Here is a 15,422-nt window from a genome sequence, read left to right on the forward strand (position 1 = left end):
CAGCCAATAAATGAATTCAAAACAGAAAGAAGGGAGAAGACACTAAAAAAAATCAAAAAGAAAACTGGAAAGAGAGAGTCTGGCTTTTGCATTAGTAAAATATCCACACGCTCGGTGTCTCTGACTGGGTTAAAATAAAGCAGTCCCCCAGCTTAAGGTCATAGGGTTTGTCAATTTGCTGAAATATCACCTCTGCTATGTTCACACCTTTCTACTTCCTAATACAGTAAAAAATAATAAACTTACATAGACCAATAAAACAAATATTTTATACAGTTCTCTCATAGACACCATAAGATAGCACATTAAACTCTTCATCTCAAGTAGGACTTTTTTTCTAGGGTCAATTTTTGGGTGTTTGTTTTATACAGTGCAGAATATATGGGCCTTGATTAAATAAGAGTGTTTTTAGTGTATCTTGCGCCCCCTGTTGGTCACTCCGTGCTCGTACTGGTTGCATTCTGTCTTTGGGACACACAGTAGTTGTGCTGGGCAGAGTGGACAAATCCTGGCAGACACACACACTTAAATGAGCCTTGTGTGTTGATGCACTTGCCGTTCTTGCAAAGAGACATCTTTGTGTTCAGCTCTGAGCATTCATTTATATCTGGAACACAAAACAAAAGTTGTCAGAGAAGTAGAGAGTTAATTACTCATGTCTTGTATAGGACACAGCTTCAGCCTTAACTACAGATTGTTATATAAACCAGTTAGAAAGGACAGTACACCGATCTAAGCCTCGCAGTTTTTGTTTCACTAAATAATAAATGTATAAGAGTCATTCATTTGGGAATCAAACTACACTGGTTGCATGTTTTTGATTCACAAAAAAAAAAAAAAAACATTCACCTGTTGGAGAACCATTAATGCAACCAAATGTCATTCCATTATTACGAAAGAAAAATGTGTACTGGTTCTGAATAAGAACCTCTACTCGTTCCCAACCCTAATAGCCACTCGGTGTCTGGGCGTATATCATCAGCTCAGTCATGCCTCATTTCAGGAGATTAGTCATGATGATCACGATCCGTGACAATGTAAGAAAAACACACCCATTCGCTAGTAAGGAGAATTTGAAAGTTACATTACAGACAAGGTTTTGAATCACTTCCAACCTTCAGAGGTTTAAGCTCTGATAACACAAAGTAAATCCAATCTCATATTAATAAAATATGTAAATAAAATATCAATAAAAACAATCTTTAGAGTTGAAACAAACCGAAATGTCACCCTGAGCTAATCCCACCCACATGCTGATCCCCTCATCATGTGACACTCTGCTGTTGCTCACCCACGCAGGCCATGCGGGACATGTCGAGTGTGTACCCATCGAAGCAGTCACAGGTGTATCCCTCCTGCACGCGCACACACCGTCCATTCTCACATCCGTTCAGCACGCCGCATTCCTCAGCTCGCAGTCCTTCAAACGCATCATATGGATCTGAGAGAGAGAGAGGTTGAGAAAACATGAATATGAGTAAATAATGGCTATCAATAATCATTTCAACTGTATATTTGTACTCACGTCTAGGTCCTTCATAATCCTCAAAGAGGGGCAGCGTGCCGTCGGGGTTCAGAGGTTGAGAGTCATATTCAGGGCCGTATTCAGTGACTGGGCCAGCGACTAAAGCATCCTGACCATACGGCTGACGGGGTCCACCAAAATGACGGATATTACACATAGTGGCATAGGCCTCTGGATGAGAGTAAAAAAGAGTTTTGTTTTGATTTGCTTGCTTTGTTTTTTTTGTGTTTGCAGGTTCTTTGTGTCTGAAATAATATTAAGAAAGAGCACACATCTTGAGGTATCAGTTTTACAAATGAGCTCCAAAAAACAAAGCTGCTCCAGATTTTTATGCTCTGTGTTTTGGTGTGAAGTTGTGTTTTTATACCTGTATTTTTTAGTGGGCAGAGAGCACAATCTATGCCCCAGGCATCTCCGTGTAGACAGCAGCATTCTGTGAACGTGGTCTGTAGATTGGGAATGGGCTTTGTGCAGGTCATCCTTTCCGTCACAGTCTCCCAGCAAATACCTGGGTACACATCAGGTTCTCTTTGTCCTGTAAATACACAAACACAGTAAATAGCATTTATAAGTGTCAACCAAATGAAACTTGAGTACTGAAATATGCTTAAAATCTGCAGAAAACACTACATTTGGTTCATTTACACAACTTAAAATACTGTATGATCTTTTATCTACAGATTTTTTCTGGTATTTACAAATGAGAGATTTTACAAGGAAACATTTCACAGGCTTTGAAAATATATCAATACATCAAACTCTCGAAACTTGTCTAGTGATTCATGGGAAGGTTGTCTTAATAAAATTCATGATTGTTCTGTTAATGCTAGACATGCTGTGATCCAATTTAAAATTATCCGCAGACTTCATTATTCAAGGACCAAACTACATAGGATTTACCCGAATGTATCCTCTACATGTAACACATGTAAAATCGCAGAAGGTATCTCATGCTTTCTGGTCATATCATCAAATCTGGCCTTGCTGGCAGCATATATTTGAATTCCTCTCAGAAGCATATAAAATTGACTTGGCACCAAAAGTGGGCATTTTTGGGGATACTTCTAGTATAGGAAATAAATACTTATCAAAAAAAAGTATCATCCTTAGAGATAGTAGTTAAGTGTCATTTGCAATCTTCTTCCATTCATATATTCTTTTTACCCACTGTTAACTTTTTTTTTTCATTGATGCGCATGTGCATAGATGTATGTGTGTTGTTACAAATAGGAATGCATATGGTATGAGTATGCAAGTGCGCGTGGACACATACAGGTGTATAAGTATAAATGTGTTTGCATGGGTATATGTGGTGTGTAAATGTATGTAATGCACAAATACTGTATGTATAATTATGTAGGTATATACAGTTTTCTTTAAATATAAGAGTATATACAGGTATGACATATGTAGATATGTAGATATCTCCACCTTCAATACCATGATTTAGGTGCCCTTGAGCAAGGCATCGAACCCCCAACTGCTCCCCGGGCGCCGCAGCATAAATGGCTGCCCACTGCTCCGGGTGTGTGCTCACAGTGTGTGTGTGTGTTTACTGCTCTGTGTGTGTGCGTACTTTGGATAGGTTAAATGCAGAGCACAAATTCTGAGTATTGGTCACCATACTTGGCTGAATGTCACGTCACTTTCAGATATATATTATTTGTATAAATTATCAAAGTAATTTTATATATTAATTTTTGTTTTTTATTTTTATGTTTATATATTCATGTATTTACAAAGTCAATCACATACTCATTTAGTTTTTTTTTGGAGTACAATCTGTATGACTTGTACTTATAACATCTACGAATGAGGGTGGGGGGAGATTTTGTTTCTGACACATATTGAACATTGTGATTATTAATGTTTTCCTGTTTATGAAAAGCTTAAAAAAAAAAAAAAAAAAAAAAAAGTGCAGAAAACCCATGTCGTTGCAGAAAACTACCATTTAATTTTCAGTTAAGTTTACAGACATTCCATTCAACCTTAGAATAAAAAAACAATGCCATGTATGTGAAAAATCTATATGAAAAAATTAATGTGTCCTATTCTGACCATCCTCTAGATGGCAGTATGACACTATTTAGAATAGCTTTGAGCTCAAGACGAGCAAGTCAGATAAGAACAAATAATTAATAATAATAATAGTCTGTAGTGTATCAAATGTAAAATGTTGGGTTTCCGCGTAGAGAATATAGGTTTGAGAGAATTTAGGGTTTAGATGAAAGGATTTAGAGCATTGTGTCTCAATCCAGCTCCTTGTGGAACTCCAACAATGCAGATTTGAGGTGTCTCACTAATCTGACACACTGTATTCAGGTCATGGAGAACTTTGCTAATGATCTTAGAAGATGAATAAGGAGGAGATGTGATAGAAGATGTGCAGTTCTGGAAACCTCCAGGATTGGGAAACACTGATTTAGACCAGTTTAGGGTGTGAGTTTTAAAGTGTGATTTTAGAGGCTTTAAGCTGAGGGTTTTTGGAGTGAAGGACTTTAGAGAATAGGGATTGTACAGTGTGATGTAGGGATTCAGGTGCATTGTACTTTGTTACAGCTGATGTAAGACTTTACCTGCCAAGTGGGGTAAAATGCAGCGAGTGCTGTCCGGTGCAAGAACCAGGGGCGGAGTGCAGAAACACAGATATGACCCATATGTGTTCATACATTTACCTTCTATACAGTTTGATTCATCTTCACATTCATCAGTGTCTGCAGAGTCCAGAGACGGAGAGAGAAACAGAAAATTAACAGAGACCATGAGCAAGTCCAATGTGTACAACAGAGATGCAAAAAGAACAACAGTTTCAACAGCATTCAGCACGACAGCAATCTGCCATATAACAATTTTTATGGCCCAAGCACCACGGTGCACGGACCCCTCTTGGAATTGCTCCGTTTCTTATTGTTTGTTCTTAAGTGTTTTTTTTTGCATAAAACCAGAGGAGCCCACAGTGAGTATGTAAAGTTTGCGGCCTCCTCCAGAACCTGCAACCACAGACCTGGTGTCAAAAAGACTGACACATGTAGAGACGAGAGAGAGACATATTTGTGTGTGTGAAGAGTGAGTGGTTGCTCACATTTGTGTATATCAGTGTGGGTGTAGGAAGTCAAATGTCTGTGGCTACACTGAATATGTGTGTGTAAAGCAGTCAGGGGTGTGGCAGCTTTAAGGCAGTGCGGCCGGGCAAGAATCCATTGCCGTGGGTCTGTGGTTTGTGTGAGTGTGTGCATGTGTGTTTAGGCAGCCAGACAGCCTGCGGTGCACCATAGAGCTGTGGCCTGGATCATAATGATTGTGCCGCCCTGACCGGTCGCAAGATGTAGCCCTTTGACCCAAGCTTACACATACATATAACCTGCTATCATGCTGCATGCATAATGTGGCCGCAAGCCACAAGCCGGCAGCTGCAGCAGGTTTAAACTTTAAATTTAAATCCAATTTAAATGTGTTGCCGTTACGGTGAGCCAAACTGGGCCAACACTTACACCCATACACACATCTTTTCAGCATGTAAACTCGCATGCACCCACGCAAAAACACACACAAGTCTGTCATTCCAAACCAACTAAAGAACACAGAGACAATTCAAGGCCAAACATCACAGGCAATAAACAGCTACAGCAGGATGTTATGAACAACAAACCTTTCTAAGAATACTTAGACTAAAATAAAACACTTTCATGTAACTTTTTATATTTCTGAACACTGTCTTAAAATATTTCATTAAACTGCAACAAGCTGCTTTAATCTGTGTATATCCGAGAAAGGAGTGATGACACGCACATACTGTTTTGAAAAAAATGAAAAACAATGTTTTCATTACTTTTTGTGTATTACAGCATATTAGTTTTTTTGTGTTTAAACACCTTGTTCAAATAGGTAGCAATAAATATATATATATATATATATGTGTGTGTGTGTGTGTAACCCTGGACCACAAAACCAGTCTTAAGTGTCATTTTTTGAAATTGATAAATAAGCTTTCCATTGATGTATGGTTTATTAGGATCTGAAAATATTTGGCCGAGATACAACTATTTGAATATCTGGAAACGGATGCTGAGCATTTTCAAAATGCTGAGGAAATCGCTTTTGAAATTCTCCAAATGAATTCTTTGGAATACATATTACCAATCTATCATTTTTTTTTTTTTTTTTTTTACAATGAACTAACCATTATTTTCCATAACAATAACCGTTTTCAATAGGTCGGATTTGATTTGTTTTTGTTAAAATATCTTCTTTTGTGCTCTGCAGAAGACTTTGGAACAACATGAGGTAATCGTCTACAACTCAAAAGACAGATGAGACAGGGTAATCCACAGTTGTTCGGAGATTACATGCAGATTGTGATTTTGGCCCTTACCAACACACTGCAGTTTGTTCTCGTCATAGTAGAGTCCGGCCTTGCAGTAACACTCATACCCACCGTGGGTATTGAGGCAAAAGCCATCTTTGCAGATCTCATTTTCAAAAAGCTTGCATTCATCTGCATCTGCAAATCACATACATAAACACATTTGCATTATTTCATCATTAAACAAACAGACGGGTCAGTATAAACCTGAAACCTTGGACCACACCTACAGATCAGCATGCATCTGGACGTGTTGCTCTGGTTAGTGTTCTTATTTAGGGATCTGCTACATGCAGAAATGTCATTTGACTGGAGACTGACAGGGAGGAAATATCCTTACCATCCATAAGCATTCCATTCAAGCGTACTCTGACACAGACACACATCCCGACCACAACGCATTCACTCGTGCTGCCACCAGCCAAACCACACTCTCGCTGCATTCATAAATTAAATCAGAGCATTAGACTGGCCCTGCGACTGAGGTTTCCCCACACTGGGGAGCAGGCTGCTGAGTGTGTGTGTTTCAGCATATGTAGGTCAGATGCTAAGCAATGTCTGCGGCTGCTTCTACACATTACAAAGTCAAAAATATGTGCATAAAATAGGGGTAAAAATGCAAGACACATCAGAGCTTAAACGTAAAACCAGATAAGCACACGTAAACAAACAGACATTGAAGGGACAGTTCATCCAAAAAGGAAAACAATGTTATTTTTTGTCCATCTAATGAAAGTCATTGGGGTCCGGTGTTGTTATGGACCCCACTGGATTTCATTGTATGTACAAAAACTTTCTTTAGTGTTCTACAGAGTCAGTTAGTCATACAGGTTTTTGAAATAGTGTGATATAGTAACTAATGACAGATTGCTTATTTTTGGGTGTACTACCCCTTTAAAAATCCATAGACACATAGATACCTTTGAAGCTTTCTGCTAAGCTGGTTGTAGGAATCATGGGATCTCCAGGAGGAATGTAACCCTGGCCTGCCGGACACATCTGGGAGAACTGATCTGCAAAGGAGAGTGTCAGCAGTTCATAAAGGAAACCGTCTGCTGTATTTACTTAAAGAATGATGATTTTTGGATATAAGTTGAAGATTGATTTTTAGTTATAAGCTGGTAAAGCAAAACAGAGATGAGTGTGATTGTTTCACATTTATATGAGCTCCAGACATGATTTACAATTGGCTTGTCTGAAGTATCTCAGTCATTTAGGTCATCATAGGACAGACAAGCTTTTACATGTATTGAACACCTTTCAGCAGGCATCATCTGCAGAAAGATTGATATTGTTTTGCATTTAAACTTACAGCAATTTTCAGTCCTATCTGATATACCTGTCTGAAATTAAGAAATGAGCACAGACAGATTTATAAGCACTAATGCACAAAACTTCCCAGGACACGTCCTCTTCAACCAATTTGTAGGAAGATTGAAGTACAAAATGTTGTAGTAATCATTACAGTCTTAAATGACAATGGCTTTAAAACTTTTTCTTATTACTTTTTCCTACGCTGAGATTTTTACATTTTTTTTTTTTTTTACTTTATTTTTTATTTTTTATTAACTCACTGACTTGATGCATGATGCCTAAATAGCTCCTACTTGGAGGTGTAAATTTGGCCTTGACTTTTTATCTTTTTAAGTTCACCACCATCATATTTTATGAAGTTTTAAAACAGGGAAAATGTTAAAAATAATAGTTTACCTAAAATGAGCCAAGTCAACAAATTCACTGCAAAGAATCCTCTCAAAAGAATGATTCATTCACTATCCTCAGGTTCTTGCAGTTCTTAGTACTGCACTTCTTAGATTTGTCATTGTGCGTGATGTAACTGAGCACCTGTTCCTTGTATGGGGCAGGGATGGACCTCACAGTTGTCCCCCCAGCCGGCTCCTAGCGTACAGCAGCACTCCTCTTTAGTCACACTGCTGGCCAGCACATTATCACACAGGTTCTCATCATTTAAGTTGAAATAACACTCTTTCCTCTCCACTGGTGTGACTGTGGGGAACAAGACAACAACACAACACAGATAACTCAGAACGGATGTGTTGTCCTTTTAAAATATTCAGATAAAATTTTCAAGCATGATTTGTCACAAAGAACAGAAAAATAAAGGGGAGGGGGAAAAAAAATCTATCAATGATTTCAACTGCAATATTTCAGTGCAATACAGTAATCCACAAATGAAGAACACCTAAAGAACAAAGGTCAGGTACACAGCAGAAACTGGGGGAAGTTTTGCAGTTCATCCTTGGCTTTTTTAGTCACTGAGTAATCCTTTTTATTGTTTCGACATAATTCATATTCCAATATATTGTGATTATAGATTTATGGTGTTCTATCAGTGTCCTCCTTATATGTAAAAAGCATGATTTACAGCTCTGGTAAGACATACCAGGGTACTTCTTGTTAAAAAAAAATTGTTTCAACTCAGGAGACAGTGTGGTTTTATGAGGGGAGGAGGATTAGGTGGGGGGATTTGGACAAAAGTCCTTAAATAAAACACTTGGCTAAGATCTAAAAAAAAAAAAGCTTCCTGTTACTTGATCTTCCAGGCACAGCTGGTGTGTAGCCACTCACTCACTCTCTCTCTCTCTCTCTCTCTCTCTCTCACACACACACAAACAATCAACATTGACCTTCATGTTCCTCACCACTAGAGGAACAAATTGATTCCAATCTAGCCAGTGCCAACCCTTAAACCTTAAGCTATTTTATCAACCACACCTGATCTTTAGTTGTAAACAAAACCTGTCCCAGATCACCTAATTTATAAAAAACTAGTTTTGCAAACTACAAGACTCTGAATCGAGTATGTAAATTGCACTTGGTGCAAATTTTTGGTTGTATTTCATTGTTACTTCCTGATTGGCATAATTCATTTAGTAATTATGTTGCTAAAACAACATTAACCATATGCAAATAAATGCTAAGAACAGACAGAATAATTTTATAGTGAAACAGGGTCACACTTTATTTTAAGGTCCAATTCTCACTGTTAACAAACCATTAACTACAACTTTTGCCCCAGTAATTTGTGCTTATTGATAGTTAGTAAGGTAGCTGTTACGTTTAAGTATTGGTTAAGATTATGGCTGTAGAACAGGGACATGCAGAATGTATTAAAAATATGCATGCTAATAACTAGTTGTGTTATGAAAAGAGTAATAACAATAAGTTACTGTTTATTTTGATACCCCACTTCAGACTAACTGTAAGTAACTTTGCAAGTATTAGTAGACTGCTAAAACTTTGTTGATGGCGCTCCAACACACATTCTACTGACTAAAGTAATAATAAGTACATGTCATCTAACAGTCCACAAATACTTTAAGGAGAGTTGGTTGACTTATAGATAGTAGAATGTCTAAAGTGGACAAACAATAAAAGAAACGATCACAAATCCAATCAGGAAATCTTTAAGAGTTGTCTAGACTTTCAAAAGCAGTGATCTCATTCTGATGGGTCGTCTTGTATATCTCTCTGTACTGGTCTTTTTTTATCTTAGCGTGGGAGCTTCTTTTTGGCTCTTACGTGCTTTGGGCCCCATAGTGCTTTGGTCCCTCTGTTATCCTCAGACTGAATCTCATTTCTCTCCTGCCAGATCATTTAGAACCCCATTCATCATGCCTTGCCTCCTTCTGATCGACTCAGAGCTGGCCCCTGATGATATGAAGTTAATGTCCTGTTGCACTAGAGGATCTCTAACACTGAGATTAAAACGTGAGCTTCAGAATCGTTTCAGGTATACAGTGAAGATAAGATGTTTAGTAGGAGGAGGACAGGGGTCATCTGTCCAGATAAAAGGCAATCTATGGCCACCTGTAGGTCTTGTAGGTTTGGGTTAAGGTCACTGTTTGTGGGATTTCTGTAGGACAATGAATTAGTTGATCACATTGTGGTGGTGGTTTACAGTAGACTACACTGTAAAAAATAAGTGTAATTTTAACTGTAAAATTTTGTAAAAACGCTACGGAAAAAAACTGATAATAGGTTAACAGTAAGTTCCCGTACTATATACAGGGAAAAACTGTAAAAGATCTAACAAAGCATTTAATGTAAATTTACAGTAAAATTCTGTTAATTATACAGCTTTTAGAAGTAAAAAAAGAACAAATCAATGTATAATTTACAGTCTAAAACTGTAAACTGATATTCCCAGAATTCCCTGCGTGACACTCCACGTTTGAAAGTATTTTGTTTAAATAATCATGTTTTTAAATAGTTCCTGTTATCAGTTATGTACATTTGAGCTTTATGTTACATCTTCTGTTGCTTAATGAAAGTTTTTTGCATTATTTAAGTATCACGTGTGTTACCATGATGGTGTTTTGTGTTTCCATAAATGTGCACCTTCTATATGTTAATATATACTTCTGCTTGTGGTGAAGCTACTTGTGATGAGCTTTGATACTTCATGTGGCTTTCTCTTATACAGTACCATCTTTATTATTATGGTGGTTGTCAGTATTTTCAAGGTACAAAACAGATTTAATTTTGTGTGTTGTTGAATTTACTGGTTTATATTCACATTTTCTTGTTTGTAAATTACAGCTTTATATTGTAAAATTAACAGTTTTTGACGTAAATGTGTTTACAGTTTTCTGTATTTTTACAAAATTATTCTGGCAACCACAGCTGCCAAAAAGTTTTTGTAAAAACAACAAGAAATTTTTTACAGTGTACAACTTTACCTGGTGGTGTAGAGAAGCATTTGGCCGAGTTCGAATCAAATTCTTGCATCTCATCGGGACACAAACACAGGAAGGTGCCTTCACGATTCTCACAGGTGGCCTCACCACACACATTCCCGAGCAGCTCACACTCGTTCACATCTGCAGGCAAGAAAATGTGTTTTATCATTGAACCGAAGATACAATCTGATCTGCAGGAGTCTGTTTTGTGCTGGATGAGATCATTTGCTTTTCTACAAAGTCAAGTCACCTTTATTTATATTGCGCTTTATACAATACAGATTGTTTCAAAGCAGCTTTGCAGGGATAAACAGGAGAATAGAATTCAATGATGCAGATATGAATTCTGACGTAAAGCAGATCTAAAAAACAAGTGTCATTATTTAGGGAGGTCAGTTCAGTGTTGATTCAGTTCATCATTTTATGAAAGTAGTTCAGTTTAATGGTAAAGCAGCCCCGTAGAAAATGAAGTCAGTTCAGTCCTCATCTAATAGTGTTACAGTCAGTTCAATATTGCTGAATACCATTAACAGGCTTCAAGTTTAAAAGGAATAGTTCACTCCATTTCGACCGGTTCATTAAAAAGAATTTCAGTTGAAAAATTCATTTCACTCACTCAATCTGGTCGCAAGTGGATCTTGAGATAACAGCTCACTGGAGTGGAGGATCAGTGAATAACTTTTGATCTGTTGCTCGCATTATATGATGTTTTTTAAAGATTCGAAAAATATAGCACAAAAGTTCTATGGACTACAAGTATGATACTTAATAACAACGATAATTCTACAATTAACGATAATTATACAAAAATAGCAAATACAAAAAGTACACAAGACGCCGTTTCACCAGATTTCTGACCAGACGTTCTACAACCACAAACTTAAGTCAACTCTAAAGTTTGTGAAACACTGGTCATTATCTAGTCATAGTTGATCATTTCTGATTGGCTCAGAGCCTTCTGCACAGTTTTCATTCATTTTCCTTATCAAAACTGTGGCTTTTGGGAACCTCATAAAGCAATGACAAACAATGTACACAGCTGACTTCAGTAAATAAAACAGCCCCATTTTTCTGCCGATTGCCTCTGACAGCTTGAATTTATGATGACCAAAGTAGCACTGTAATGCAAGTGTCTACTTCCTGCAACAAGGCTTTCTCCTCCTGTCTACTCTGTTCTTTCTCTTTTCTTCTCAATGCTCCACACATCTGTGACTCTCATTCCCTTGCTTTTATCAATCATCTCAGAGAACCACATACAAAAGGATGCAATAAATCAACTTGTGTGGAGAGCCTTTATGTGCAATAGACTCTGAATGCTCTAATGGAGCCATCCCGCCAAACGCACACACGTACACACTCCAGACCCGCTCAGTGATGGTGGGCCAGCTCGTCAATGAGCCTGGGAGTGTTAAACGGTCGTCTGAAGTCAGCAGCAGCGTGGGTGCTGCACCACTAGGGAATGATAAAAAGTTGGAAATGGACGTCAGTGCCAGATAAACAATTTAAAAGACAGATACGATCTGATGTATTGCTGTACTGATATATACTAGCATTTTTCCATGCACTCCAGATTAGAGTAGGGTTTGACTGGATCATTTTCTACACACAAAAGAGTTTGGGTGCTTTCTGCACTGTTGCTTAATATACAGCGTCACGACAAAAGAAATTATACTTTAACTGTGATTTTCTCAGAAGAAAAACATACAGTGAGTGCATTTTTGAGTTACAATCAAAGCGTTCTTATGAACTGGATCTACAAATGATTCCCTAAGAAAACTCACAAACACAGAGATTACCATTTTAAATCAGTCTGACAAATCCTTCACTCAATCTTGTCAGAGCAGCTACAGAATCAACACGTGACACACTTACTAAACGGCAATCCTTTCCTTCTCCTTGAAATGAATCAGTTTCATGTACCTAAGGTTCACGAACTTTGAATCTTTGAAGTGCTTCAATCTTATCTTTCCCTGATGAAACGTACCTTTTCTTAAAATTTCTTTGAAAAAAAAGAAAAAAAAACTTTTTATACAGTATGCAGATATATTTTTTGTATTTTAATTTACATTTGTAAACCACAACATCTATTTATAGGTGGTAATTAAATGTTCTGTATTTATAGGTGGATGTGTATGGAGGAAAGAAAAACTCAGTCTCTGTAAAGTTTATAAAGATGAAATTTACTTTTTTTAAGCAACAACTGGAACCAAGAAATTAATTCAGAATAGGTTTTCCATAATGCTTTAGTTTATTATTTTTTTTCAGTTACATAAGGAGTTAAGATGTTCAGTCTCTGGAAAATTATTAGATGTTATCATTTTGCTTTATTAAAACAGCCCAAGACACACAGGGAAGCTGGCTTGTACAGAAAGGGCTAAAAATTATATTTAGAAATGTCTATAGATCATATATCATTGATTTTGTTCGGCGACTGCATGGGGCAAGGAAAGCTGACCTAGTGGATTCTTAAGACATATTACACTTAGGTGCTCACAAGGGTGATACAGGTTCGCATTTAGCGGCTTTCTCAACTATTACTTTCACTAATGGGACAGAAAAGCATTTTGTGATGTTGTTACATAAAATGCTCGGTTTCACTATAAAAAGAAAAAGTTCTTGTTGCTGGAATCGTGTCGCGAAGCATTTTATTAAGACTGAGATCTATGTCTTTCTAGATAATTGGAGGACAAAGGGATAGGAGAGGAAGAGAAAGAGTAAGGGATGTGGTAAGGAGAGAAACTGAGGAGGGAGATGGAAGAATGGATAAGAGTAGAAAGAGAATAGAGAGAAGTGGGAGGAAAAGAGGAATGCATGTCCTGTGTGTATTAGTGTTTGTGTGTAGTGTGTGTTATTGCCGTGGGAAACCAGAAACGATGGAGGCTGTTTGTGGCCAGTTACATAAGCCGGCAAGACAAACAACCTCTGTTCAGAGACTGAAGAGAGAGTGCGGGTTTGTATGAATAATTCTCTGCTCAAACTAATCACAAACTGAGAACATGTCAGAAGAATTATAGGCATATACTGTATATAGCAGTATAAATCTAATAATTTAATATTATGTTATGTTTTTGAAAGAAATTAACAATTTATTCAGCGAGGATGATTTAAATTGAGCAAAAATAATTAATAAAAATGTAATAATTTTTACTTTTAACTTTGAAAAATTGTAACTTTAATGAATCAACAAATCCTAAAATAAAATTAAAAAGAAAAACGTAAAAAATGTTTAGATACTGTTTTCAAAGGTGAAAATAATAAGAAATATTAGAATATTAGCATATAAGAATGATTTCTAAAGGATCATGGGACACTGAAGACTGCAACAATAATGATTTTAACATTTCTTTCTCTTTACATATTCTATACATACATATATATACACACATTAAATAGACATGTGGGATAATTTAATGTATAATTGAATGTAACATTAAAAATTAAAAATTATCCATCTTTCCATCTCATTTAACGATAATCTAATTATGATTATCCATAAATTATTTTTGCACGTACCACCCATCCCTACTCGCATACTAAAAGTGAAACTTTGTCTCTGCTCTTACTCTCTTTCAGAAGGTGGGCTGCACAAGAACACTGTGTTATTTTAATACAGCCACCAACTCCAGACCTCTAAACACCAGGCCACATAAATACATGTGGCTCCATCACTTTAATAGGACTTGACTCTGTGTCAGCGTATTAATGTGTCTATGTGTGTATGTGGGGACCACTGATGTGTTTCACCCCGGTCGCTGTGTTTTAAACATTACCGGGGTCTGAGCCGTCCACCCTCAGACTGGAGGAAACTAAACACTCACATCAATCATGGCTCTAGCAAAGCGTCTGCCATCTTTTTTATGTTGTCTGAGGGGAAGTGGCAAAAAATCTCAGCGAGTGCTGGCCTCTCCAGCTCTGGTTTACATGTCTGTCAGGACAAGAGCTTTACAAACACACCATAGCACACGTGACGTCTGTCAGTTCAATTCTTGTCTCCAAGAGGACAAGAAAGATTTGAACAGTATTTTGACAAATGTTTAAAATAATGTATCCTTGACTGAGATGAAGACTCCAGTCTAATCCATGGTCTAAAAAAGCATTTTTATTCTACTTTGTTGGTCGAATCACCAGAAATGTACTCCACATATCTTGTGTCATTGTTTATCAGTCTTTTAAAGTCACACATTAGCATTCTGTGAGGAATAGACCACAATATTATCATATAAATCATTCCTTCCTCTGCACACATTTAAACTTATAGACATACTGCAGCAGGATTAACTGCCAGAAGTTTTTTTATTTGTGGTTGATGGGGAAAAGAAAATCATGCAGGTTTTAAACTACATGAAGATAAATGATAGATTTTTCATTTTTGGATGAACTATCCCTTTAACAAGAAGCAACGACAACACTTTAGCTGTCAAGTTCCAGTAAGCTTTCTAATAGTGATAATTCATTGAATAGTGTAAATTTTAGCATATTTTTTTTAACTATGGAATGAAAATAACAGCAACTAGGAAGGTTGGAAAGAACGTACCCACACAACCCTGCCCATCCTGAGAGTCCTTGAATCCTGGGTCGCACTGGCAGCTGAAGGAGCCTATTGTATTCTGACAAACACCATGACTTCCACAGGTATTCTCATTCAGAGTACACTCATCCACATCTAGAACGAGAGAGAGAGAGAGAGAGAGAGATAGAGAGACAATAAGACAGAAAACGGGAGATGTTAGAGCTTTTTGTGTGCTGGACTGGGCAGAGATGAAGCGATGAGAGAAAGAACAAAATAGTATAGGTATTAAATTACACACACTACTATTGAAGAAGTTTAGGA

General features: G+C 37.2%; 1 protein-coding gene across 8 annotated transcripts in view; it reads right to left on the reverse strand.

Moving 5' to 3' along the window:
* Positions 1-15,422, reverse strand: part of LOC113117135 (latent-transforming growth factor beta-binding protein 1-like) — a 75,072-nt gene that overhangs the window by 615 nt on the left and 59,035 nt on the right. For 7 of the 8 annotated variants that reach the window (XM_026285572.1, XM_026285566.1, XM_026285570.1 and 4 more), the window contains 10 exons: positions 15,126-15,254; positions 10,592-10,732; positions 7,734-7,895; positions 6,809-6,901; positions 5,898-6,026; positions 4,102-4,239; positions 1,893-2,060; positions 1,526-1,696; positions 1,292-1,441; positions 1-607 (listed from right to left, as the gene is read on the reverse strand). The exon at positions 1-607 is cut by the window's left edge. In XM_026285572.1, the coding sequence (XP_026141357.1) occupies positions 435-607; positions 1,292-1,441; positions 1,526-1,696; positions 1,893-2,060; positions 4,102-4,239; positions 5,898-6,026; positions 6,809-6,901; positions 7,734-7,895; positions 10,592-10,732; positions 15,126-15,254 (1,454 nt within the window). In that variant the 3' untranslated portion in view covers positions 1-434. The remainder of the gene's footprint in view (positions 608-1,291; positions 1,442-1,525; positions 1,697-1,892; positions 2,061-4,101; positions 4,240-5,897; positions 6,027-6,808; positions 6,902-7,733; positions 7,896-10,591; positions 10,733-15,125; positions 15,255-15,422) is intronic. The other variant, XM_026285567.1, reaches the window with a different exon arrangement.

The sequence above is a fragment of the Carassius auratus genome, chromosome 17 (assembly GCF_003368295.1).
Source record: "Carassius auratus strain Wakin chromosome 17, ASM336829v1, whole genome shotgun sequence".
Lineage (NCBI taxonomy): Eukaryota > Metazoa > Chordata > Actinopteri > Cypriniformes > Cyprinidae > Carassius > Carassius auratus.